The sequence below is a fragment of the Meleagris gallopavo genome, chromosome 13, assembly GCF_905368555.1.
Source record: "Meleagris gallopavo chromosome 13, MGAL_WU_HG_1.1, whole genome shotgun sequence".
Taxonomy (NCBI): Eukaryota; Metazoa; Chordata; class Aves; order Galliformes; family Phasianidae; genus Meleagris; species Meleagris gallopavo.
The window spans coordinates 9,475,870-9,488,612 of NC_139416.1; the positions used below are offsets into that span (position 1 = coordinate 9,475,870).

General features: G+C 42.4%; 1 protein-coding gene across 1 annotated transcript in view; it reads right to left on the bottom strand.

Moving 5' to 3' along the window:
- Positions 1–2,776: 2,776 nt before the first annotated feature.
- Positions 2,777–12,743, bottom strand: part of SLC7A10 (solute carrier family 7 member 10) — a 34,216-nt gene continuing 24,249 nt past the window's right edge. Inside the window, exons 5-11 of the mRNA XM_085234750.1 lie at positions 11,465–11,618; positions 9,970–10,093; positions 9,771–9,874; positions 8,581–8,677; positions 5,502–5,651; positions 4,985–5,162; positions 2,777–4,014 (exon numbers count right to left, since the gene is read on the bottom strand). Coding sequence (XP_085090876.1) covers positions 3,896–4,014; positions 4,985–5,162; positions 5,502–5,651; positions 8,581–8,677; positions 9,771–9,874; positions 9,970–10,093; positions 11,465–11,618 — 926 coding nt within the window. The 3' untranslated portion in view covers positions 2,777–3,895. The remainder of the gene's footprint in view (positions 4,015–4,984; positions 5,163–5,501; positions 5,652–8,580; positions 8,678–9,770; positions 9,875–9,969; positions 10,094–11,464; positions 11,619–12,743) is intronic.

Below are 12,743 nucleotides of genomic sequence, written 5' to 3' on the forward strand. Positions count from 1 at the left end.
ATACCTGTGCACCTGCAGCAGTGTTTGCTGACAGCCTATGTAGCACAACAGATGTGTCTTGTGACAAACCAAGGAGCTAGCTTGAAAAGTCTTAAGTTATTTATGTATTTCTTTTAACAGGTTTTTGAGAGAAGAATTGCTTTTGCTTATTTAAGAACAGGAAACGTCTTTTCATCTCCCGAGCAGGCAGTAGGATTTAGATGCAGCTTCTCCGTCCATGACCCGAACTTTCCAGGTAGCATGCCTCATCTCACGTCTCTTGTTAGTCTTAACATAGCAAATTGTTAAATAACCACCCTTCTCATTTCAGATTCTGGCTCTTGTGTTCTTGGCTTCAGCTGGATTGAGTAGTGGAAGTTTCCCTTTTTTTTTTTGCACTTCGTACATTTCCTGCTTTGATGTGCCAAATTTCCTTCCTTTCTATTCCTATCTCTTATCCCAGGTTTATAAGACATTTATTTTTGGTCTCTAATAAAAACAGTGTCCTTTGCCTGCTTTCAAATCCTTTTCCTTGGATTTTCCTTTCTCATTTGTCCAAATGCAGAAGCTTCTTGCATAGTTGAAGTTAGAGCACCGGTAAGAAGTGTTGAGGAATGAGAAGTTTTAAAATTAAACAAAAGGTGCTTTGCTTTTAGTAATAGGAGGCAGTCCCTGCTCCACACAGGTGCCTGCTCCCAAGCGAGGAGCCAAAGCAATCGGAACTCAGATTTAGGAAAAGACAAATTCCAAGCAAGGCTTTACTCTTCACTTCTTTTTTTTTTTTTTTTTTTTTTTTAAATGAAGCTTTTATTTATAATGCATACTTCAGAAGCTCAGTAATTTCTGTCTTGTCATTCATTTGGCTCTCATAAGAGCCAAAAAGAAAATGTATTTTGTTCCCAGAATGTGCAGATTAGAGAATGAAAAATGAAAAAATCTTTCCTGAAGACCTCTGAAAATTGTGTGGGACAGCAAATCATTGAGCTCGGCTGATGAAAGATTGTTGCGTATCTTTCAATACGTATTTGTAAAATTACTTCCAATTAATATGCTTGTGTATAGAATATTAAATACATAGTGACTCATGAATTCTTGCTGAGTTGGGTAAAAGCTCTGAACTGATATGAGTCTTCTATCTTGACCTTGGGCTGAGATCAAGGTCTTTTGCCTGATGTACCGGTGTCAACTGGAAACAGCAATTCCCATACCAAGGTCATGAAAACATTTGAGAGCAGTGAGGCCTGCAGGAGCAGCTGTGCTGCGCAGCTCTGCCTCATTAGTCCTGTGTTCTCCTGCCTGTGCCCCCGCAGCTCCTGTTGCCTATTGGATGCCATCCTTCTTGGGAGACAGACTGTTTTCCCGCTGTCATGTGCACTGCGTGGCACAATGATGTGATCTGCGATAATCGTGTGGTGATAAGGCAATAAGAACAATCCAGTACTGCTCCTATAGCTTCAGTCTCAAAAGCTAACTTAAAGGTGATACTTTTTTAAGTATTTGCATCACCTCTATTACTACGGTGAAATTTGCTGAATGGTATTGCCAGCACTAAAAGAATGAACAGCAGAGTATTTTTCTGCATTGTAGCCTCTCATACTTTGTGTATGTATGCAGCTACATAAATATAATAGTATGTAAAATACAGGTTTGTATAGAAATGGATTGATTTTTTTAAGCTTTAAACTCATTTTAACACTGCTGTTCCTATTAGTGTAATTCAGCGAGGGTGGTGCCAGTTTGTTTTGTATGGAGATGACTGTAAAATTGTATGGATTAGTTGCAGAAAATGACCTGGAGAAGGTGCACTTGTTGCTGCTGAGGTGGAGATGTTCTTTGCTCTGTTTTCTTTGGGAATTTCTCCTTCAGAGCAGAAAAGCTAATGCACAGGTTATCATGATTTATTTATCAATACAGGGGACATCAAAATGCTGCAGGAAACAAAAATCAGCAAGAGTTGTATCACCACAGCAAATTGTTCAAAATTACAAAACATTTCTTTTGTAAAGGGCTGGCTTTTCTGCATTGAATCACGCAGCGTTCTTGATATTTGTAGTGTCAGCTATCTTGGGATTTTGCTTTTGTTCAGTGGGCTTAGAAGTAATAGTTTTCTCTGGGATTTTTGTTTCATTTTTTGAAGAAGTCATACCTGAACAAAGTTGAGCACACTGCTAAATTTCAGTCAGCATATGAACTTGTCTTCTGAGCTCCGTATGTTGATTTCTATGGCTAGAAATAGTGTGCACTAGGAAGTAACTTTTGCAAAGCCTTAAGAAAAATAACATACATGATGTTGGGAGCACAGATGAAATTGTTTCTTAAAATGAAATGAGACATCTTGAAACAGCTTTTGGAGAGTAGTATGTAATTCAAAGATAAGCTCTACCCAGCCCTACTGTTTTAAATTCATCCTTCTGATCTAAAGGCAAACATTTTTTGTTTTAGAGCATTGAAATACAGTCAGGGAAAATTTGAGCCCAAGCTAGTTAGCAACTGTGAGGCAGTGGCTTCTTTAAGTTAGTCTTTGATTGCCTAGGTAGCAGTTATAGGTTTCATACATTTCTATTGGTACCTAAGATGTGTGTGTATACGTACACACAAAGCCACATTTTTCTTTAATTAAATATATATTTTTAACATCTTACGATTAATAGCTTTATAGAAGGAGAAGACTATAAACTGTGTTTCTTTTCAGTGTACCATCTCTAGGCTTGGACAGACATTGACAAATATTTAAAGATAGAAATACTTCTAAATAATGCATTGTACTGGAAAGTCACTTTCCTTGAACTCACCCCATATTTTGAGTCTATTCTTCAATCTTTGTACAATGTATGGTACCTGACAAACTAAGAGATTAATGAACCCCTAATTTTTCTACCAAGGCCGTTAACACAGAGCTGCTTTAAGAATTAAATTCCTGTGGCTGTTGCCAAGGCGACTGAATGTGATAGCTTTTATTTTTCAAAAGTTACAAAAGAACAGGAGCTATTCAAAATGTTGCTTAGAGCTATTCCTGCATTTTGCATTTTCAAAAGATTCTTTGGTGTGAAAGTGGCCATATTGCTACAGCAGCAGATCTCTCTGAATTTATTGAATGTATGAACCAGATTTTTTATATTTTTTTTAGTGTTTGCTGCAAATAAAATATGCAAAACACTTTCTAAAGAGCATCTGATGTGAGAATGATGTAGACTTGCTGCTTCTCTGAGCACCATTAAAATGAAGACTGTCATCTGACTCATAGCAAAGAGTAGCACTGGGTTTTGTTCCTGGCTTCTTCAAGATCTCCCTGTTGTGCAGGATCTCAAGCAAAAATGTTTCAAAAATGAAGATGTTTGAGGTCTTATCACACCAAATGATGTCTGAATGCTCATGCTGATTTCTTTTGTACAATAACCTAGGGTTGTTCATGTCCCACATGCTTCCCCTGTTCCTTGCAGCCCTGGCTGTGTGGGTGGGACAGCCCCACCAGCTGTCCTACGGAGAAATGATCCTTTGGGCTGTGCCTATGCTGGGGCAGCAGCAGGGTTGCCCCCACGTCTCCTCTCCCCTGGCTTTCTTCATTGTGGTTTTGTGATGGGGAACTTTAGTAATGCTTTTACATGCCCCAATCTCTCAGTCTCAAACAGTCCCTTATGGCTGCTAGAATCAGTATTTCAGAGCTGTAGTTGTGCTGCGTTTCCCCGCTGAGCGAGTGTGCTGCCAAAAAAGAAACAACCAGTACCTTATTTCATATTTTATTTCTGTTTTTTTTTTTTCCTTTTCTTTTTTCTTAGGGAAAAACTAAAAGCTACAGATGTCATGAAGTGTGTAGCTCACTATTCGCTAAAACTTTTTTTTTTTTTAATTCCAGAAAATCTTTTTGCAAAAATGGGCATGTAAACAAGAAGCCCCCTTGGCCCCAGAGGCTGCTCTGCTATTTCCTTGGGGACTTGTCGCTGGCAGGCAGGTGGCAGTGGGCAGCAGGTTCCTCGGCCGCCCCACCCTGGGGGTACACCACAAAACACAGCTTCTGTCCCCAGCACGTCACCGACTCTGCAGGGAGCAAGGGTGCGGTTAGCACGGGAGGCGGTTAGCACAGTGGCTCAAGCGCTGTGTGACACAGTGCATGACCCAGCGACCATCTTCCCTACAGAGGTCTTGGCCCCTCCGCACCGCCTGCCTTCCCTTTGGCTGCTCACCTCTAGTGAAGTGACACGTCAGTGTTTGCAAAACACAGGTGGATAAAAATTAGGCACCTTTAGGAATGTCCCTTTGCTGCGAGAGCCCTTCGTGCTGCCCAGAGGCACACTGGGCCGTCCCTGAGGTAGTGCCAGTGCCCAGCGGTCGCACTGAGGCTGAGGGAGCTGGGCTGCAGCTGGGTGGGCAGCTGCGCCTGCTCAGGGAAAGTCCTCACCACAGAACAGCTGCAAGCCAAGCGCAGCCCAATCACAAGCAACATGTGCACTGTGATGTGAGGGGAAAAAGCAAGGCTTTCTTGTTATTTGAGTGAGAAATAATTCATTGTCCGTGCAGGGGTTCTGCAGTGCTGCTGGGATGAGAGCAGGGTGAGGGACAGGCAGAGTTCTGTCATTTATTATTCTTTTTGTTTGGTTCGTTTGGTCTCTATGTGCTGTAAGTGATACTCTTGTGCATCTGCTTTTCGCTGAGGCTGTGGTGAGTGAGTTGGAGGATGCACAGGGGCACAAGTGGAAGTGAATATGGCAAGTGATGAAGAAAACAGTTACCTGCACAAACAGCCACAAAAATACATCTGTTACATCCTGTCCAGGGCTCACCTGCAATGTGCCTGTCTGCCTGGTGGCTTGTCATTCCTTCTAATTTAAAACTGAAGTATTTCCACCCATAAGCAGCACCTGGCCTGCTTTGTGTGCGGGTTTGAAGGCTGTGCATGCCAGCAGTGATTGAGCTTGCTGGGATCTCGGCATTGGGGGGGGGGGCTGAGCCCTGCAGGCCACGAGCAGTGGACCCAAAAAGTGCACCAAGCCACTGCAGCAGTGCTTACCTATTAGCCTATTTACACACTTTGGTTTATTTCTCCAGTAGACTCCAAGAAAAAACACAGGCACTCCAGTTAAAATGATAATGAGTCCGACTCCACAGACAACTGGCTCGGAGTATAGGCTGAAGACCAGCAGAAATGCCCAAAATGCCAGGTAAGTGACAGGAATGAGGAGGTTCACCTGGAGGGAGAGAGCAGAGCAGAGCATGACTGCAGAGTGAGGGCAGCGCTGGGCCTGCAGTGAGAGCTGTGGCATCGAGAGCCTCATGGGTTGTGTCCCCTTCCTTCTGCCACTGTCGCTTGCCCAAACTAGCAAGTTTGTTTTTGGAAGCCTTTGTATCCTGTTTTTATACTAGTGGTGCTTTGGGGCATGGTTTGAAACTGAAACTTCACCATTACATTTAAAAGTGAACTGATTTTCCAAAGGAAAAAAAAAAACAACTGAAAGGCACAGGGTTTTCATTGGTTCCTCCCATGCCTTTTGCATTGCAGCCGAGAGATTTAGCTTTAACATTTTCACCTTAATAGGTCTGAAGATTTTGGGTTTCTTCCAGCGTAACACGATCAGGCCTATAATTGTCACTCCATAGCAGAGGTAGTTAATAAATGACACATAGTTGATTAGTGTGTACGTGTCTCCAACAAGCATGATGATAAGAGTGGCCAGACACTGTAAAGAAAGAAAGGTGATCTAACGTGAATTATTACTAACAAGATAGCTTAAAAGCAATAAAAACAAGCTAAAAAACCTAAAAGCAGTTTAAGCTTAATTCTTCTTGCTTATGGTCCTACTGTGCTGCCTAAGCTGGACACTTCTGTACCTGCTTTCAACGGCTGCACTCCACCAATTTCTGTTTTTAAAACCTTTTGGACTCTACAATGAGGACTTCTGGCAAAGAGAAAGTTGTCTATTATGAGACAAGAGGGGTTTCTTGTAGGCTAATAGTCTGTGATCAGTGCATTACTTTATTGCAGGTGTCCTGTATGTATTATAGAGAATAAAAGCTTTGCCCTTTCTTCCCAGTGGCCTATGGCTCATGCTGCAGATGACTAACATCATTAATTTCTTGAGCATTACTCAGGAAACTGGCAGATGATGGAAATTAACATGTGTAGTTTTGCTTGTTTGTTTATTTCTGAATAGCTCTGTGAAGTTAGGACAGCTGCTTCAGGGTTCATAGGGTTGCTTCTCATATCCTGCCCCATCTGCCCATTGGTATCCCAGGCATGAACTCCACCTCACACTACATATTCATCCTGCAAACATTGTCTCCTGGTGGCCAAAGCCTGAGGGAAATGAAATGTCCAGATCCCTTTACAGAGCTTTCAGAATTTGGCTCCATGTTACTTCAGGCTCTCTTTTTGCTTATGTCTTCTTTTTCCTTAATTAGCTGTTTTAATAGTAAAGGTCTCTAGGGAGGGAGGAGTTCTGTACTACTGGCACCAGTAATTACGCACCACCACAGTCAAATGACCCTTTGGACTTTCCATTCCTCTGTTAAAATCCTCAAAGCTATGTGGAGTTGGGAGTGATTTCAGCATATTGAGCTGTCTCACTATAAAATTCATTTAAAATAGGGCAGTGTTTTTATACCAGTGTGGCATAACACGTTTCCTACTTTCCTCTGGAAGGTGAATGCTGGCAGATACACATCTGCCACTAACAGGTTCTGCACTGAAGGTGCTTGGGGTGATAATGTTTCTTGTGTAGGTGACATGAATGTGTCAGAGCTGCTCACCAAATGGTGTAATTCCTGAGTGGTACTGGGCTGCAGAGGGGTGTGTGTTTCCTCCCCTGTTTGCTATGCCTGACGGCAGCCTGACACACAGTGGGCAGGAGAGCCTGTCACTTCACTGTCTTGCAAAAAACCCAGTCTGTTTATTTCGTATTTAGCTTGGACCCTTCATTTTTGGAAGGATTAGTAAAAATACAGGTCTCACTGGTGATGATAAAAAGGTCTTTCTCTGTGTACAATGAAAGCTTTCTGCATGAAAAAACTAGGTGCAATTCGCTGAGAAAGAAAAGAGAACATGATGTATTAATTAGGATTTCCTGAGGTCTGACCTCATTTGCTATTGTAGCTGCCTACACTATATTATTTTTACATTTCTATTTGTTAAGGAATTAATATTTCATTGCAGTATTTGATATACTCTGAGCTGCATTGAAGTACCTTCAAATGATGAATTGATATGCAGTGTTGGTTCTGTAATTTGCACTATAATTTAAGGGAAATGTTTGGAGCAGACTGAGAGAGAGGCTGACATACGCCTGATTTATCAGGCCTGCTTGGTGCAGGCAGCCTGCTTGTGGTATGGCTATTTCAAAGTGAAACAGCATAGGAACTCAGTATGCTGGTTGAGCTGATGTATTTCTAAGGACAAAGAAGTTCTGCTTTGTCAGCATCAGCAGAGTTCAGCTGCCTGGTGTGAGGCTGGGATGGAGCCAGTGCCTTCTGTTTGCTCAAGGCAGAACAGATGGGCTGTGGGGTTTGCCCCCAGATCCTGTACAGGCAGTGAACGAGATATCTGTGGTCAGGCATTGAGCCCTGGGAATGCCATAAGCCTCAGTTGTGCAGGTATTTTGTCCAGAAAGTGGAATGTGCAGAAGGCTTATCTGATGAAATTATGTCTGGCTGTATTGTGCCAGAATTGCTGTTTGAGCCAGGAGAGTCATGCAAATGTGCATCTTAGTGCATCTTGCATCAAATCCTCATTGTTTTGAAATCAGTGGCAAATCTTCAGTTGGCTTTGATGCAGCCAACATTTTGAGCAGATCCCTTAAGAGAATTCCCCTACTTGGGCTGTGCACTCAGGGACTGCAGCACCAAGGGTCATTTTGCTCTTTAATATCTTCTTTGCCACAAAACATCACATATTCCGTTCATCACATATTCATAAACTCTATTCTTGCTAAAGCTGTGTATTTGTTTCAAATAACGACTTCCATCAGTCATTAGTATCATGGAAATTCACAATGTCTAAGAAAAGGAAAAAGATCTTCCTGCAGGAAAACAGCAGCCTAACCAGCCAAAACCTTCCAACATTCAGAACATTTTCTACTTTTCTTGGGTGGCCCTCTTGTTTGCCTAATGTATTAATTCAGCAGATACTTCATGGAGGGCTGCAGTAATGGCTGACTTACTTGTTTTTCACAGAAAAGAAATATGAATCACACAACAGGTCCTCAGAGCACTGCAGCTCATACTTCACAGGATACTTTGCTCACTTTGTGCTCTTCCTGGGTCTTGCCTTGTCTCTGGCTTTGGCAGCAGAGTCTATACTAGCCCTGCCACAGTGGGATTAGCAGAGACCACAGGGATTTCCTCCATGTTAAATATTTGCAGAAAGCCAGCAAAATTGGTGAAAAGATCTCATTTTTTCTTAAATGAGGTATCTTTGTTTTTCGACGAAGACACTCTCTACCTCCCCAGTAGGGATGACAACTTAAACTGGGCCAAAATTGCAGCTCGAGTTAGATACCAGGGAATCACTCCAAACTGCAAGGGCAGCTCTCCTTTCCATGAATCAGTATTTCTAAGAGCTTGCCCAGGTCTGAGCAGGGTAAAGAACAATGGGGCAGGGACAACAGAACTTACACAGACGAGCAGGGCAGGGATGGGTGTGCAGTACTTCACATGGATCATGGCAAGCAAGCTTGGCAAGTGGCCTTCTCGGGCACCAGAGAAACATAACCTGCAAATGAGAATAGGAGCACTAATCCACTGCACATAAAACAGCTTTTTCAATATCTAGCTGTACAATGTCTCTAATCTCAACTGCTCTTGTGGGTTTTGGAGTAGAAGGAAGCTGCTCTCTGGCTGCTGGTTTGAAGCTGGGGAGACCATAGCTTGGTTCTCACTTCCACTAGAGATTTGTGAATAACTTGGTGTAAGTTGTTTCATCTAAATCATTCTATGTAGGAGGCCTTTAATGGCTAATGTCATCTGTGAAATCACCTGATCTAAGTTGCCCAGTTATCTCTGAGGATGAGGACTGAAATCTGCCAGTCCCCATCTGCCAGCAGCACTGCCTGCTTATCCATGAACACAGGGAAGCTGTGAGATGATTAGCCATATGTCACTAAAGCACCAAAAATCTCACAGATAATATTTCCAGTGTCAAAAGGGCTTTGGTTAAGGTTTCATGTGCCTTAAGATTTCACTTTTAACATGCATAACGTGTTACACATGCATTTAGATTTGTATCTCATGATAATTGTGGAAGTGCTCAGATAAATAATTTTCCGAAGGTACTTCAGAATTGGATTGCTTCCTCTAAAAAAAATTTATAACTTTTAAATTGAGTTTAGAAAGGTCAATTAATACAAATAGACTTTGAAGATTCTGGTCCTGCTATCATCAGTGTGCACGCAAAGCATCTGAAAGCAGCTTCTTCATTGCGGGAGTGATGCCTGTAACTGGGAACTGAACCAGGCCCTGCAAATCCTTTTCCAGCATACTTTAGCTTGTAGCTACTGGAACATTATTGATGTAAAATTGCTTTGGTTCCATACTAAAGCTGTGTTTGGCTCTTACTGCGAGTTATTCCACATCTGCAGATGCTTTTAGCAGCTCATAAGGATTATTTTGCAAGAGATTCTGTGATTCAATATTACATTTGCTGATTGAAAAAGAGCAGTTCATAACTGAATGTATCCAACCTGCCCAACAATGATCTCACCATGCTATAACATCCAAAATGTCTAGCTAGCATTTCTTTAGCAAATCAAATTAAAACAGCCCCTCCCCAAATTAGATAATGTTCATAAAATTGTACTCCATCTAACCTTGATGAGGTAAAAAGGTATCCATTTATTCCTCCAAATGTAGATAGGGCCACTGAGACTGGCATAACCCAGGAAAAATAGCCCAGTAACTTTTCACCAAATGTCTAAAGCAACAGAAGGCAGAGAAACTGAAATACACTGCAAAGCACAGAACTGAAATCAAAGTGTATTTTAGACATCCAGGGAATGGTTTACTTACTACCGCCACAGCGTTGGAGGACAAGAGCTCTTGGGGTGACATGGCAGTGAAATATGCAATGTTGGTGAACGTATACACAAATGTCACCAATGGGATGGATATGAATATGGCACGAGGTAGGTTCCTAATAAAAGAATTAGGAGGATAGATAAGAATTTACAGTCATACACAGCGAGACCACAATAACAGCCTGGGGCACTCAACCAGCTGCGTAGGTTCATCTGCTACAATGCTGTGGTATCTTCCAGGAGTGAATATTTTACTCAGTTGCCAGTTCAGAGCCCTCTTTAGAGGTGGGCAGCTGAGCAAATCTCTGTCTAATGCAGTAGTGCACTTTTGTCTCTGTGTTACACTTGGAAAAAAGTTAAAAAACAAACAGAAGAAAAGTAATCTTTGTGACCCTGAGTGGATTTAGTAAAAATTGGAAGATTTTTTTTTTGTTACCAAATTAGTTTTTTATATTTTATTTTCCCTTTAGAGGCTGCAAAAATAATATTTAAGTCTATACCCTCCCTTTCCTTTTCATTTCTCAACTGAGGCCATATTTGCCTTATAAAAGTCATAACTTTTCATTGTTCAGGTTTGAAATTGTGGTGACCCATTACAGTGCTGCTGTTTTTGGAAGGAGCACATTGCTGATCTTTCTCTATTCCTGCCAAGGACTCTGGGTGTGCACTTTCCCACTCACTGGTGTGAAGGCCTGCACAGGGCTGCTGGTGAGACGGCAGCTTTCATTCACTCCTAGCCAGGTTGTGCAAGCGCTTGAACTTCTGCTTGTTTAACTGCTGTGTGCGTGGCATGCCCACAAATAGCTGATGCTCCAAGAGCTGCTCTCCACATCCATCGTTCCACTTTGTCATCTCAGAAATTTTGAAACGTTTGAGCTTTGCTTTATTAAAGTAGAATTGTTCTCCCTCTCTCTCCCCCTGCTTGCTGGTGCTCCTTCCCACACATACAGCCCCCAGAGAGCTGACATGGGGCACTCCAGGGGTAGGTCCTGCAGCCGCGCTGTGGTACAGGTGCAGGGCAGGGAGCGCTGCCTGCAGGTCAGGTGCCTTCCCATCTTCTCATTCAGATCTTTGTATAACATCCCCTTTGGGTGAAAAAGCAGTGACTTGCAGTAGAACCCAACATGTTTCTGACAAGAGACAGTGTTTCTCCCTATAGATATGTGTGATGTCTCATCGGCTAATTTTTTGCTAAGGATGCACTGTATGTTTGGTCAGGGCCACGATGACATTGCTTTGTCTATAGGTCGTTTGAATTGAATTGATACTTTGTACAGTCTGTTTCTAATTTCAGCATGGTGTTTCATTAACTAGCCTGTTTGCATTCCAAACAAAAAGCCTCTCCTTTAGCCACACCAGTCTTATAGGACACACCAGTCATGATATCACTGCAGCTTATTAAATGAGTTATGTTATCACATGTCTTGAATGTCTCAGCACTTCAAAAAAAAAAAAAAAAAGTGGATGATGTGGAAAGGGATACTTGCCTGCGGGGATCAACCAACTCTTCTGTTACATAGTTCAAGAAGTTCCAGCCGCTAAATGCAAACGACCCTTGAAGGAAAGCTAATGCTAAATGCCCCACAGATGGAGTCATCCAAAAATTGAATGCTTTGCTTGGTGTCAGCTCTTCATAGTTTCCTGCACAGAAAGCACAAGCAAGAGTTTACGCCTTCCCCTGAGGGAAGTGCTGCCCACCAGAGACACCAGGAAATAGGTGAAATTTTGTTTTTTTTCTTTCCTTTTTTTCATTGCTTGATTGGGTTTGAGACTTTGTGCTCTTCATATTCCACAAGTCAGCTCAGGCTAGCACTGCACTCGTGGTGTTCTCTGTGGCAGCGTGTCCTGGGAGGCAGAGGGCTCTGCACGCACAGGCATTGCTCTACATCTAATTGCCACAATGCTGGCACCACTGCTGCGACGTACTGCTACCTGCCTTTGTGTACACACTGCTGGTGGGCGGTTCTGTGATGGGGTAAACTCCTGTCTGTTCCTAATGCTGTTTACTTTTGCAAGAACTTGATTTTGTTTAGTAGGACTACTGGAAAAATATCTATGGGGCTGGAAGATTTATCAAGACTGTGGGACTGTTATCACTGAGAAATAGTCCTGCTCTCTAAATGCCCTATTTCATCTTTCTATGCATGACTCATCATAGACATAATAAAAATGTCACGAGCCTTTTGTGCTCTCTGCTTTCCATTAAGTTGGTGATTCAGTCAGACATTTTTACGTCTTAAGAAGGTGGCATTTTGTAGTTCTCAATCTTACAAGTGGCTTTTTGTAGGAAACCAGACTGTGCCCAAAATGAATTTGGCATCTTTCTGAACTGGGCCCAGCACTGCTTATCAGTTTGCACTCAGAGCACTTTAAAATTTAAAGACCATGCAACGAATCATACATTTTCTCTAACCACTCTAAAATACCTTCAGATGCACTTCCCCTTTATCAAAACCAACAGCGCAGGACAGAAAGGAATATGTTTAGGGAAGATACAGCTCATTTCTCTGTAGTGCCATCATTTTCGTATATGTTTGTCACACAGAGGATAAACCTCCAGTGCACCTGTGCCAGGAATAAATTCCTCAACAGCATCCAAGACAAATGCTTTTCCACTGGAACACACAGCTGCTGTGTGGGATGTCATTCTTCATCTCCTTCCAGCCCAGAGAGCACTCGCAGCAACCAGAGCCCAATCAGCAGCACAGAGACTGCTCCACAGCCCTGAAGTCCCTTTGGGTTGCTTTTTAAGGAAGGTGAGAGAAG